The sequence below is a fragment of the Tenrec ecaudatus genome, chromosome 6, assembly GCF_050624435.1.
Source record: "Tenrec ecaudatus isolate mTenEca1 chromosome 6, mTenEca1.hap1, whole genome shotgun sequence".
Taxonomy (NCBI): domain Eukaryota; kingdom Metazoa; phylum Chordata; class Mammalia; order Afrosoricida; family Tenrecidae; genus Tenrec; species Tenrec ecaudatus.
The window spans coordinates 66,695,418-66,709,945 of NC_134535.1; the positions used below are offsets into that span (position 1 = coordinate 66,695,418).

At 39.8% G+C, this 14,528-nt stretch overlaps 1 protein-coding gene and 1 non-coding gene across 2 annotated transcripts in view; both read right to left on the reverse strand.

Moving 5' to 3' along the window:
• Positions 1-5,674: 5,674 nt before the first annotated feature.
• Positions 5,675-14,528, reverse strand: part of TBK1 (TANK binding kinase 1) — a 52,504-nt gene continuing 43,650 nt past the window's right edge. Inside the window, exons 14-21 of the mRNA XM_075551339.1 lie at positions 13,619-13,740; positions 13,449-13,525; positions 12,804-12,843; positions 11,978-12,079; positions 11,766-11,862; positions 11,134-11,240; positions 10,387-10,458; positions 5,675-6,966 (exon numbers count right to left, since the gene is read on the reverse strand). Of these exons, the coding sequence (XP_075407454.1) occupies positions 6,915-6,966; positions 10,387-10,458; positions 11,134-11,240; positions 11,766-11,862; positions 11,978-12,079; positions 12,804-12,843; positions 13,449-13,525; positions 13,619-13,740 (669 nt within the window). The 3' untranslated portion in view covers positions 5,675-6,914. The remainder of the gene's footprint in view (positions 6,967-10,386; positions 10,459-11,133; positions 11,241-11,765; positions 11,863-11,977; positions 12,080-12,803; positions 12,844-13,448; positions 13,526-13,618; positions 13,741-14,528) is intronic.
• On the reverse strand, positions 8,532-8,725 carry LOC142451967 (U2 spliceosomal RNA). The gene has a single exon (XR_012785060.1). It is a non-coding gene; the product is annotated as a U2 spliceosomal RNA (small nuclear RNA).

Genomic DNA, 14,528 nt, shown 5'->3' on the forward strand with positions numbered 1-14,528 from the left:
ACTCGAGTCAGGCTGACGTGTGGGCCTCAAGTCACAGGGTTCTCACAGGGCCCGATGCTAAAGTGCCTGGCTCATCCCACCAGCCTACAAAGTGTGGAACTCTGGCTTTTGATAGACGATTGGGGTGACTGAATGAGTCGCAAACTATCCCCAGGCACAGAATGTGGATTATCTCATACAAGGAGGCTTCCAAAAGTTCATGGGAAAGTCCTTTATCTTTTACTTATTTCCATTATATTTTCATTTCATTTGTCCTTGGACTTTTTGAACTTCGCTTATATACTCTCCCCTATTCTTTCTCTTCACGATCCTAGATTCGTGAGGTGTTTAAGATATATGCTGAATTGAGATTTGAGTTTTTTCCAAATTTGCGCCTTGGTGTAACTCATTGTCTTCTAAGGTAACAGGTTCGACGTAACCATTGTGAGGCTAGCGCAATGGGTGGTTGAACTGAGTTGGAACCAGCTCAACAGCACCTAAACACCACCGCCGCCACGAGGTTCTAGTCATGGAGATAGAGAAGAAGTGACTGAGAGTGAGCTAACATTGTGTGAGTTAGGGTGATAAGGCTATTTGGGAGTGTAATTAGTATTAAACATCAACCGCTGGTCTTGCTTTGAGATGAGTTCAACTTCAAAGCGTGGCTGACTGGGATAGAGGTACATAGGAGCCCTGGTACATTTCTGTGTCAACTTTTCGATGACACTGGCTATCCATGGATGACAGAAAGGGCTAGTTAAGAGCGACCGTGTCTGGCTACCACAGAGTAACAAAGAACTTTGTAGCAGGGATCCTGAGGGTTAGCAGAGTTGATTCATTCATTTAACTTATCTAACTCAAAATTGCATGTGGCTATCTTCATTAATCAATTCAGTAAAGCAAATAGTAGACTTCTCACCATAAAAAAAACCCTGCTACACATTGGAGAAGAAAACTGATGGAATCCTGTAAGACATATGCCTCAATAGGATAAGAAGAGGGTAACATTTCAAAACCAGCCACCTCGTGTTATAGGAGAAACTAAATAAAAAGATGATTGGAAACAAACCATTGATTCCCAGACTTAGAAGACAGCTTCACTATGGAAAAACAAATGACCAAACTTTATAGGTGTAGGCTGATGACGAGTCTGCTGATGCAGGCCCTGGGTAAGACATGGAGTGAGAATTCACATGCTCACCTTCTCTGATGGTCACCCATCACAGCACTGCGGGGCGGGCGAGCAAGCACTGAATCAAGAATGAGATGCTTTGGGGTAAAGCTGTGGCTCTGTCTGTCATCATTTTGGGTCTTAGGTATTTCACTTGATGGAGGATGTCTAGAGATGATTTTCTAACATCCCAAGGTGTGCTATTTCACAGCTGAGGCTGGACATATACAGAGAACTTTTAACATGCCGTGGTAAATTCTTCATAATTGGAATATTTTTGATGAAAGAAACTATTAAAATAGGGGAAAACAGATGACTGGTTTTAGAAATGTCCTAACTCGACAGACACACATCTCATTCTAGTAGGTTTTGAAGAGTGGTGTTTTACAAAGAGAAGGCTTGTGGCAACCCTGTTGGCAAATCTGTTGGTACCCATTCAGCAACAGTACGTGTCCACGTTGTCTATGTCACATTTTGGTAATTCTAAGAGAATTTCTGACGTTTTCACAATGGGACCGTTACACCCTTAACAGATCACAGCACAATGCAAACAAAACTTTTATATGTCCTTGGAAGCCAAAATACTCACTGTCTAGTGATCTTTCCCCTACTGCAGCATTCTGGAACTGAACACATCTCTGAAGTATGGCTGCATGGCCTTGGGAATCCATACCTCAGCCACTCTAGGTTTAAGGAGGGAAGCTCCGCTGCTAGATCATCTATCAAATGATCAGATATGTGCGGTAACCGACCAGACAATGTAAGTATTAGACACGCAGGTGAGATGCTGAGTTACACGGGCAAGATGCATCATTAGGAGGTCGATTCAGTCACAAGATTAAACACTAAGTCTCCATGGTACATCCCCAGCCCGCCCCTGCATAGCAGAACAGGCTCTACTGCAAGTGCACCTAGACGTGGCGAGGGCATTTCTACCTCTGGTCTTTTAGGCAGGAGCAGCCAGAGCAGGCAGGGATATTGAAAGTACTTTGCACCTCAAGAAATGCCTGGCTAAAACACACCACATATACTGATCCCCATAAACAGAAGTAGGTCAATTGGCCATTTACATTTTCTAAGGAGAAAAAGGGAGAGCCACTGTGATTGCCCTTTTCTGCTCAAAATGTTTTAGCATCACAAATAAATATTCACTGAAAAGAGGAACTTCCTTCACAGGCTTTTTGCAAAGAGAAACCATCTCGATTTTGCTCTGGAAATCCTTTCTGAATGTAAATGCCTAAAAGGCATAAAATTGGCTAAGAAATGTTCATTGCTTTTAATACCTCACCCTCCAATTGCTTTTTAGTTTGTCCTGGTTTTCCCCAATGATCATTTTAAATATTTTTTTTCCTTCTCAAATTTCAAGCGCTCTCTTTCCTCCCCTCTTTGAAGGCCCGAGTCATAGAAAACATGTGAAGCAATGCATTACCCTGAGGTAACTCACCTTGGTGCCAGAACAACTTGGCTTTCCGGTTCTTGGAGCAGGTCAGTGCCTTGGGGAACCAGTGAAAAAGCCAGGCCAGTCTCCTGAAGGTCTTGCTAAAATCACTTCTTATGGCCATCACTAGGACTGGAGTCTTCCAGAGAGCATGGAGGGGGGGAACACAGCAACACCCACATGTGACACTTTAGCTGTGAACTCTTTCAGCCAATATGTCTGGAGACCACCTGTTAGCCCTAAATCCCCTTCCTCTGTCATTCCTATGGCTTGACCTTTAGACCTTAGCCCTCATGGCTAGAAACTGTATTAATAGATGCTCTTTCTAAAGAAAGAGTTTTATGCCTCAGAAACTCTAACTAAATCAACACTTGATAATTTTTAAGCACCAACCACACTACTCTCTTCAAACGCATTTTTTTCTCCAGAGTGAAGAACCCAGTGTCCACTAAAGCTGCATCTGACAGACTGTTGATGACAATGCTTAGGACACAGCGGTACCTCCCACAGCCGTACTTTGATATGTTCCTATCACTTTAAAATACACACACACACACACACACACACACACACACACCCTTGGGAAGAAATGTATCCCAAACAAAAAGGATTTGATTGATTCTTCCATACAAAGAAATGTATAAAGGAGCAAGCTGTTCCCAGACTTATTTTGGATTTCAGCCCAGTACTGCACATTGCACTAGCCCAGTGGCCCGGTAGTTGTTTGGGGCTGCAAGCTAACCACAAGGTTAGCGGTTTTGAACACACCAACCAGCTCCAAGGGGGAAAGACAAGGCTCTCTCTCTCTGCCCGAGGAGTTAGTCTGAGAAACACACAGGGCGGTTCTATCCGGTCCTAAACGGTAGCTAAAGAGTCAGAATTGACTTGCCAGTAGTGGATTTATGTAGGTTTACTCATGATCGCTGTATGTTATCCTAGCAGCTGCCAATGTCTAGCTGTCGCCTGTGTAATGTGTGCGGAGGTTCCTATCATCACCCCAGAAGCCACGGCTCAGTCAGTCCTTGTATCCTCAATTTACAAAATCAATGTATTTATAGCTTGCTTTGTGCCTAAAACCGCTTGATGTGATATATGGGCTGCACTTTATAAACCACAGACATTTTAAAGCTGATTTACGCTCTAAAGTAAAACAAGGGGCATTATTATATTACCAATTTTTATTTCCAGATCAGATGTTTCCACTACCCCAGCTCCAGCCTCGCCGCCTCCAATCCACTTTGAGGATTTCTCGAGTTTAGATTTCTAGTCTTCTTAGAAGTGACAAGTGGGAGAGAGGCCAACTAGAACACTGTAAAGCTCCTGCTCAGATGTTTTGGTCTTCCTAAAAGAGGGATGGGCGGTGGGGGTTACCAGCTCAAACAACTTCTTTGAATGTTTTTCAGGAGTGACTGCTCCAGTGTTTTCTCAGAGGAGAATTGTTTGGCATGATTACACATGTTTTACAGCATGCATTTCCCCAAGGAAACATTGCAATGCGCACAGGCAGACCTGCAGATGGGGTGAAAGTGGAGATCAGGGCAGCTCTGATTTGCCTGAAGTCTAACGTCTCAGGTGACATTGTTCACTGCAAACATGCCTGTGTTTTCCGCAAAGATCACAACAAAGGACAACCTGCACCAACTAGTCAGGGACAGCCAGGATTACCAACACCTTTTTTCTGGATATCTTATCGATGAAGACTTATTTTCTAAAAACATGCTGGGATTTTTATATTTAAGAGGCGGCCCTCTGCTTGAGGCAGTGTGATGAGGCACTTCGTAATTTTAAAACCAGTTGATGTAAAATGACCATTTTTGAAGATACTCTGGGATTATTTTTCACACTTCTTTCCTAACCACTGGTTTTTCTTATGCCTTCACACATACTTCACAATAATTTATTTCACACTTATTTTTTATTGGATTCTTAGAAATATAATCTCTTTGATATCAACCTCCTACTTCCTCTGCTTGTCATGTACACTGTCTCATGGTATAAGAATACCACGAACCCCTCTCTTTTGGAAACATAATGTTGAAAAAAATACTACTTAGGTTGCAACTTATTTTAAAGGTAGTTTAGCAAACTGCTAACACTTTGTATTCACTTACTTTAAAAAATGCTTTCAGTGAAGATGTATTATTTTGATGGCCCACTAGTGAAAGCAAGTTGGTTGGTTTCCCCAAACTCAAAATCGTAACAGATCCATCTGGCTTGCTGGTGGAAGGAACCCCAAGACTACGGCCCCTCGTTATACTTCAGGTCTGAAAATGAACTTACCCCGCCATGGCTCCATGTTCAGCCAAATGGCATCTACAAAGGGAACCCTAATAATAGGACGGCACACACACCTTAGAATAATCAACCGCTGGAGGTCACAAGGGCAGCCTTTACCTAAGGACAAAGTTCAGAGGGGTTAGAAGTGGAGGAGGAGGGGACAGGACTCAGTGCTGAGGAAGATGGAGAGGTAGGCGCTGTGACACCGTAGGGTTTGCAATCAGTGACGTGAAACAAACGTGTCTGAACTGCTGAAGAGAAAGCTGACCTGCTCTAGAAGGCTTCACCCAATTCACAATAAAAAGTTGTGGGGGGAGGTGGAGTATTTGGTCTCCTTAATGTCATGGGGAACAAAATAGTCTTTTAAAAATACTAATGAGGAATAGATGTATTTATCAATACAACTATTAGAAAATATAATTCCCCCAGCATGTGTTCTTAGCATTTTTAAGAGGTGCTAAAATACACAATCTATACATATATGAATTCACTACATAATTTGAGTAAAATTTTACCTAGATGTTCAGTGACATGCACATTTGAACTGGACAATTAAAGGTATACTGTGGGATAGTCAAATGGAAAATTAAAATCAAGAGGAATTAAACATCCCCTACAGCACACACTCAGCAAAGTGGATAACTGTATTTATATAAATAACTCACTTAGGCACTTTTTGCTACATGAGTATATGTGACACTCAAAATTCCACACTGCAATAGTGCATCAGTGACCTCAAATAAAAGCTTAATTCATTTTCAGTTTCTAATGTAGATTTATTTTCCGATGTTCATCATAGTCAAATTTACTTATTTAGCACTTATTTTTGTGATACACACATTGTGTCTAAGCACACTTCAATAGTCTGATAAACCACAGACCAAAACAAAAACAAATGAAAACCCTCAAGGAGACAAAAATCATCTCTTGCTGAGCATACTCTTTAGTCTGAACTCTTTGAAAGAGAACATATCCTTTAATTTTTATGGCATAAACATATAAAAGAATTCCAAATTTGCAGATTTATAAGAGACAATTGCCCCAACAGTCAATATTCTATGAATAATTTACTACCACCATCATTTCTCTCAAAAGTAACTTGTTTCTTCAACTGTACAGATACACACAAACTCTTTATATTACAATCAATAAATTTATTGATGTTTTTCATGAAGTAGTAAGCAGAATTAAAGGAAAAAACTTATACCTTAAAACATAAAAACTGCTATGATATACTTTTATAGCCAAAATAAAGATGGGTTCTATAATTAAATCACTTAAAAAATTTTTGCTCAAAAAAATTTTTTTTCTCAATAGTTCATCATCTGAAATTAAAGAGATACAAGGACAATTGGGGACCTGGACACCTTATAAAATGAAATAATGCCCTTTTCTCCTTCTCAAAATAATTGTGATCCGAGTCAAACGGGTTTGGTTCTGCTCCCCCCTCACAGAAGCCGCTTCTCCATCCTACCAATCACACGCGTGCCAGCCACAAACCATCGCTGATTTGTACAGACGCCAAAATGTGCCAGCCACAAACCATCGCTGATTTGTACAGACGCCAAAATGTGCCAGCCATAAACCATCGCTGATTTGTACAGACGCCAAAATGTGCCAGCCATAAACCATCGCTGATTTGTACAGACGCCAAAATGTGCCAGCCATAAACCATCGCTGATTTGTACAGATGCCAATTTTGGCTCCACTTAAAAATATTCCCAGGAGGCATCAAGAGAAGTATGACTTAGTTAAGTCAGACCTCTATTGAAGAGCAGAGGGTCAGTATCTCCCATACTGGTCATGGCTTTCTACTAGTGCTCACTGAGGTCAAGTTCCCTCCTTATAATTATAAATGTTAAAAGGTAAAATTACATTTTAACAGCAGCCAAAAATTAGTATTTTTTAAATATATTTACAATAGTGTACATATTTACATTTCCAAATACTGAATTGTCAAACCAAGAGACCATTCACAGAGGCATTCATTTAAAGTCCCAGTATTATTTTCTTGTGCAAACAGAAATGCCCTTCAGACTTCTGAGAAGGTTAAAGGCAGTCCACATTGCGAAGGCCACCATCCATTGTCAAAGAACCAAACCTAGAGCACAGAAGACAAGGGAAAGAGCAACACCTGAAGGTTAATTGATTTGGTCTTAAATAATACAGAATACTTTTGAGAGGAGTAATTATTTTTTTTAAATTTCAGTAACTGTTGTTTGCTCTATTTCTTACTTTGAAACATTAGCAACATAAAAAAACAATAAAACTGCAACACAGTGACTGTAGAAGAGTTGAGGTAAAGTGGGGATTGGCATAACCCAGAAAAATGTTGGTGTAAACGACATAATAGAGCACGTCTACATCAATGGTGACTGTCAGTCTGACATCCATCCGCAAGGCATAAAGAGAAATGGAAACTTGCTAGAAAATAGAATGTCACTTGCGGAGTACTAAGTAGGGAATTAAGTTGAATGAATAATTTGGGGATACATTTTTTTTGAATGAGTGTGTGAATTTATATTTGACTTAAAAAATCATTTTATTGGCTGCTCGTACGTACAACGCTTATCACAATCCATACGCCCATCCCTTGTGTCAAACCCATTTGCATATTCGTTGCCATCATCATTCTCAAAACATCTGCTTTCCACTCGAGCCCCTGGCTATGTGTGACTTTTTAGGTGACACGAGCTTAGAGGCTTTGAGCCAGTGGCATGACTAGTTTAGTATTTGGAAGGATTATTTTGGCTTCAAGATTCATGGCAAGATGGGCAGATCCTGAGATCAATGAAGCAGGTTAACAGGGTAGTACCACAGTTCCCACATAAGAAGGGAAGGAGAGCTGAATTACAGTGAAGAGCGAAAATATGAGAACTTATCAAAGGAAGACTACCAAACCTAATGAGGAGTAAAGCAGACTAAGCATCTGAAATGTTTTATCAAGCGAGTAGAAGAAAGGTGGTCCCATTGAGGAGGATGAGGAAATTAGAGGGAAACTGATTTGGGAAGGATAATAAATGAAGTGATAGTGGGATGTTCAAGTGGAGGCAGTGTAGCACAACATTCTATGTAAGACCTGGTTTCTGTCACCAATTTTTCAAGTGTTACTTCATATCTAAGTTAAGATTATGCCCTATTAAGATATGACAAAATACTAATTTGTAAATTATCAAGGGTTCGGGAGAGAGGGGAGAAACTGAGGAGCTGATGCCAGGGGCTTGGGTGGAGAGCAAACGTTTTGAGAATGATGAGGGCAATGAATGTACAAATGTGCTTTACACAATTGATGTATGTATGGATTGTGAAAGGAGTTGTGAGCCCCCAATAAAATGATTAAAAAAGAAGAAGTCAAGAGGGGTTCCCTGTGGGGAGAAAGAATGAGATGGGGAAGCGCAAGAGGATTTCTGCAGCACCAGGAATGTTTTATTCTAGGACTAGCCCCATAGGTCTGCTCACTTGGGAATAATCTTAAAATAGATACATTTACAGTTTGTATATTGTTCTGTCTGTATATACACTGTAATAAACTCAGTTTATTGACCAGAAAAAGTACAAATGTCCTTCACAGAATGGATATATGTATGAATTGTGATAAGAGTTGTACGAACCCCCAGTAAAATGATTTATTTTTATTTTTAATTTCTTTTTTATAGGAATCCCCCGAGGGGGTGCACCGTTCCTGGAAGTGTACTGCAATACCAGGTCGATGAGTGGAGTGGAGTGGACGGAGCAAGCTCCTATTCCAACTCCCTGCTCCAAAAATCCATTTAATATATTGTCCTCGGATAAGAGGACGTATCAGATATTAAACTGATAAGAACAGATACTAGATCTTAGCCAAAAGGCCGAGGAGCGATTAAAAAAGATTTTTTAAGAGAAAAAAAACCCACTCATACTCTTTGCCCCCAAATGCTCATAAATACTAACAACACAAGAAAAACCAAATAACCAAACTCACTGCCATCAAGTTGATGCCAACTCAGAGAACCCTAAGGACAGGGTAGAACTGCCCCGCCCCCGTGGGTTCCCAGGCGGTGTCTCTCAGGGGTAGAAAGCGCTGTCTTTCTCCCAGGGAGCAGCGGGCCGCAAGGGCTCCTCCACAAATATAGGAAGATAGATCGATAGGAGGTTCATAAAGGTATGTTTCTTTTCCTTTCCCTTTTTGATGTGGGAAAGGTTTCCTTTATTAAGTCCAGGTAAAACTCCCACGTAGGAAGAATGATTCAGTGAGAAGAAGCAGTCTTTTGCAATCCCTCAGGAGAGAACTAATTCAGGCAAGGCACCTCACTGGAGGCTAAAGTCATCATGCCAAAGCTGGTCGGGAACAGGTAGCTCACACATTGCACCAAGGGGTCCGCTCACTGACGACTTGGCAGGCGCAGTGGGAACAATATACCTTTACAATGGAGACACCCAGGAGCACAGAGGAGACACACCTGGTACTGAATTACTGTATGTCCCCCAGCCTTTTTGTTCTCATATTGATGGTTTTAAGCAGGGCACTGATCTTAAAGTGAATAATCTCTGTGATTCGTTTTATGTGCCACTCTGCTATTTCACTTAGTGTAATCGCAGGGTAGGCTTGGTTCTAGAATTAACCCCTGTGTTGGAAAATTGTTGTTTTGTTGTTGCCATCTTGCCTCATTAACCTAACTGCAACAAATTTTGCCTCCTCAACATCTTAGAGGTTAGGATTCACAAGCCGACATCAGATCAGAGTCGAGGACAATTACATAATGCTGAGAATCGTGGCCCAGCCAACTCTGCAGCTATGTGAGGAACGTAATTCAATCCATCACACTGAGGAACCGAGATGACAAAACAGCGACCCCCAATGGCCTTAGAGCTTTGTGCCTTCCCAAATTCTTTCTCTGCCGCATGAGGATGTTATGGATAGGCTGCAGACCCTGGCTCCGTACTGAGGCCACTCACCCTCCTCAAGGAATCCACAGAGGCTCTGCAGGGTACAAAGCACCACTCAGAGTGCTGACAGCTCATAAGCAACTCAGGCTCCCCAAACTAAAACTTATGATTCTCGTGCATGACGAAAACAGTATGTGAAAAATAATTCTACTAATCAGTATCTCCATAAAATGGAACCAAGCATTATGGATTTTTCTTTATGCAAATATCAAACACATAAAAAGGCACCACGAATTTGTCATAAATGAAAACCATAGGCACCTGACATTTTCATTCCTCCCTCTTGCTCAGCACACAGATAAAAGCAGACACAAGATATAAATTTATCAATTGCATATAAAATCAGTGTAAGATATGACAAAATAATAATTTATAAATTATCAAGGGTTCACGAGGGAGAGGGGAGCAGGGGGGAGGGGCAAAAATGAGGAGCTGATGCCAGGGGCTTAGGTGGAGAGCAAATGTTTTGAGAATGATGAGGACAGTGAATGTACAAATGTGCTTTACACAATTGATGTATGTATGGATTGTGATAAGAGTTGTATGAGCCCTTAATAAAACGATGAAAAAAAATCACAGTATGTTTGTTACTCACCTCTCTAATATATGATTATTTTCAGCAAGTTCTTTAACCACACCTTCCATCTCTTCCTTTAATTTCTTCATACTGTACATATAAAATAAACAAATCAGCCCCTCTGCTCGCAACAAGCATGGAGCTGTGTCATAATCACGCATGTCTATTTGCGCCCTGGTGGCACAGTGGGCAGTGTTGGGCTGCTCTGACGAAGGATGAGCCTGTCTGCTCCCTAAGGACTGAGTCCCAGAAGCCCCAAGGACCCGCTCTGCAATGGCCCTATAAGGTCACTGTGAGGTGGAATTAACTCGAGGACTGATTTTAATAAACTTTAGTTGCATTTCACAGAAAGGCTGGAGTTCCCACATGTCTGCTGTCCCTCCACATTTTTATAGTACTATTTAATTGAAAGTGAGTTCTCTAAGCACCCCAGGTGGCACAGGAGTTTCAGTACTGGGCTGCTAATCACAAAGTTAGTGTGTAAGTCTACCAGTGGCTTCATGGGAGAAAGCTGAGAGGCTGTCTGCTCCAGTATAGACTTAATAGTCTTGGACACCCTACAGAGTAAAGCAGCTCTGGTCTGTCCTACAGGGTCGATATGAGTCATGATCCTGTTTAGTTCTCCAGATTGAATGACCTCATTTAATAACATTATTAAACATTATACAAAGGAAACATTACAAAATTCAAAAGATAACAGCAAGATCATAAACTGAAACAAAAGCCTAAGGAGACATTACATTTATTGATAGATGAATATCTTACCCAAGAGTCATTTCCACTAGTGTGTTAGAACTTGGGTAAATTGGGGTCATGGTGTGTTTGATTCCACTGGAGGCTGCCAACATTTTCTGAGGCAACGTTTCTTGTAACTGAAATATAAAAACCTACATCAATCACACAATAAAATATAACCACTGATCTCAGAATCCAATATTATAGATTTTCATAAACCCTTTATAGCAGTGTTTCCCAAACTGGGCGATACTGCCCACTAGGGGTGTGTGTGCTAGCACAATCCAGGGGGCTACAAACACAGGTACCTCGACTTTATTCTGGGTTATGAGCTACAGTACCAAAGTTTTTAACTGTCAGGGAGATGCTGAATAATATTTTTATTTTGCAAAAAGGTTGATAGGCCACATAAGTTTGCTTTATAGCTTTTTTTTTGCTTTATAGCTTTAAATTAGATTTTATTTCAAAATCACTAAGGATACAGTGGTTAACACTATAAAAAAATCTGGCTTCAAATATAAGTGAAAAAAGGAACAATATACACATGATATCCTGTTTCTCCCTTTTCAATTATTACCAAGTATAAATTGAAAAGAATTTCACTTTATTTTTGCCAAAGGGAAAAAAAAATCTTTTTCTAGACATAGATTGTTGATAGTTACCTCATTAGTGTAGTCTTGATACTTTGACACTTCTTCTTCAATGTCAAAACACTGATTAGTTAGAGATAACAACTGTTTCCTGAGATGAAGCATCTTTCTGAAAATTAAAAAAGAATTGAATTAATAGGCTACTTGGTGAAACATTCCTAATTAAAATAGACCATTAGGTAGTAATAACAAACACCCTCATGCTTTAAAACATGTTTACTTACATCATCCATTCTTTTGACTTATCCAAAAAGGCTTCATACTTTTTAACACATTCCTCTGTAAAGTGAGCCATAGCTTTTGTTGCATGGTGATACAGTTTTTGTCTATAATTCAAAAATAATCAGACTTCAATCAGTTTCACTTTTTGATATTAAAACATTTAAAAATATATGAATCTATTTATTTCCTATGATGACTGCTGTAGCGTGAGAGTCTAAGTGATGAAAATCATTCCTAAGTGTATGTATATAAGTCAAATTAGGTTGGCTCAATTGTTACAAAAAAAAAGCCCAATGTCATCAAGTTAATTCTGACTCATAACAACATACAGGGTTTTCAAGTTTTTACGTCCTTATGAGAGCAGACAGCCTTATCATTCCTTCTGCGGAGCAGATAGTGGGTTTGAATCACTGACCTTGTGGTTAGCAAATCAACAGTTACTCTACAATGCTTAGTGAAAGATTTCTAAGACAGACATTATAGCAAAAAGAGGAGAACGATTAGGTTGAGGAGTACAGTTAAGTAGGTGTTTAAGTCTCTCTCAGCTTTCTCCTAGTATCTGTCCTGTGTAACCAGAACATAGGGAGCAGAAGACTGAGTTGAACGGCGAGCCCCCCTCTCCCCACCCCTACACCATCTAGGCACCTCCAGCCAGGGATCAGATAACCGCAGTCTGATGAGGGCTTCAAAAAGGTGCTTACATAATAGCAATCTTATGAAGTTAAGATTCCAAAAGGTACTTTTCATTGCAATTCTGGGAAGAATCATATTAAAAAGGTAACTAAAAGTGCCCCCCAAAGTTATAGTAAACATAATCTGAATACTTACTTATCAAATTTGTGAATCTGTTCTTCATTATAAGCTAGCCCTAAAAACAAGGGGTGGGGTAGATTACATTTGTAAACTTAGGACCATAAAATTATGACATGTAAGTTTTTAATGAAAAAATTCTGCATGATTTATATGTACATTTACAGTTTACCTCAGAAATCTAAATGTTTAAAGCAGATATAATCTGGTGTCTCAACGGATAATTTGGCTCATTAATGTTTGTAATTGGTTTGTTTAGTGATAACCTTAAAAAAAATTGACTGACAACATTTAAAAATCAGAACATTGCTAACAGATTCTGTTAGGTTGCTTCTCTTCAGAACGAAGAAGGTTTGCCAGCCGTCAAGCGGCCATGAGGAGCGGCTTCCCCTGAGCGGGGCCCTCCTCTTTCAGCTCCACGGCTGCCCTGGTCAGTGTCATTCCTTTCTGTTACTCTGGGGTAGATGACCCTGACTGAACATTTAACTATTCTAATTGTCTCTTTCGTGAATAATTTCTAATAAACTCAACATCTTTCTTGAAAGACCCACATCTCTGATATAGTAACTTTACTGGTCACCCTCATAAATACACCAAATTAGTTCAACTGAATTAGAACTACTAAGGCTAGGTCATTAGATGGTAATGGCAAATTTTACTTACTCCGTTCTGCTTTGTCTTTTTTGAACTGACAGTAAATCTCTGTGATGCAATTTAATAGGACTTGTAGCTTTTCTACACTATTTGAGAGAAAAATCCAAATAAATTAACTGAGCCAATGTGGAAAAGGGCCTCTTTTAAGTGCAGAAATCACAAATAAAGTTATAACCTACTTTCTGTCTTTGGGATGAGTGCCTTCTTGATGGGCCCATGTATCTGCCAGCACTCCACTGGGAGACAATTTGCTTTCGATGTCCTGCAGACTGGTTTCTATTGTTCCCTGAGAACTGGAAAGCTAAATAAAACCAATGAGTTCAGATCCAGAGTGTCCAACGTCACAAATGGTCATTATAAAGCCAGTGAAGTTCAAAGCTTGGATCACAGCTTTTTCATACATCAATTCAAAGACTGAGTAATTATTTCCATCTTTAAACACAACATGGTTGATGTCCACCAAGAGTTAGGCTCAAATTCATTTTAATACATGAAGAAATTCAGTCATATTTTATCAAATCTAACACCCAACTGTAAGATGGGCATTTATTTCTTTTATCACTAAGAAACAGAGGAGTCAACCTTTTAATTAATATGATGAAATATAATAAAGCCTGAGATCACTTTTTAGGAAACAGTTTTTACATTAAATAGCATCTTCTTTTTTTTAAGTACAAAATACTTTAACCATTATATTAAGCTTCTGTTTTCTTATCTGCCAAATATGGTCAATATTTCATCTTACAGTAATTGTAAATATTAATTATTAGAGTCAACATAAAACCATGAACACAGCCATCAAGCATTACATATACATACCCCAATATTTGTTCTCTGCTTTGAGGCAAAAACAAACTAACACCAACAAAAAAATCCCAACTCCTCTTAGAACATGAACGTATTTCATACTTAATGTCCTCAGTAAATCAACTACTTAATTGTCAATTTTATTTACACTGAATTGGCAAGCGCTGTAAGGGCGGATGGAGGCTAGAACAAAAGGACTAGGAAGCATGTGCACCCCCCCGAACCACACACAGGCTGTAAGCATGTGCTCAGGAAGAAAGCTCGCTCACAGGGCAGACGGGC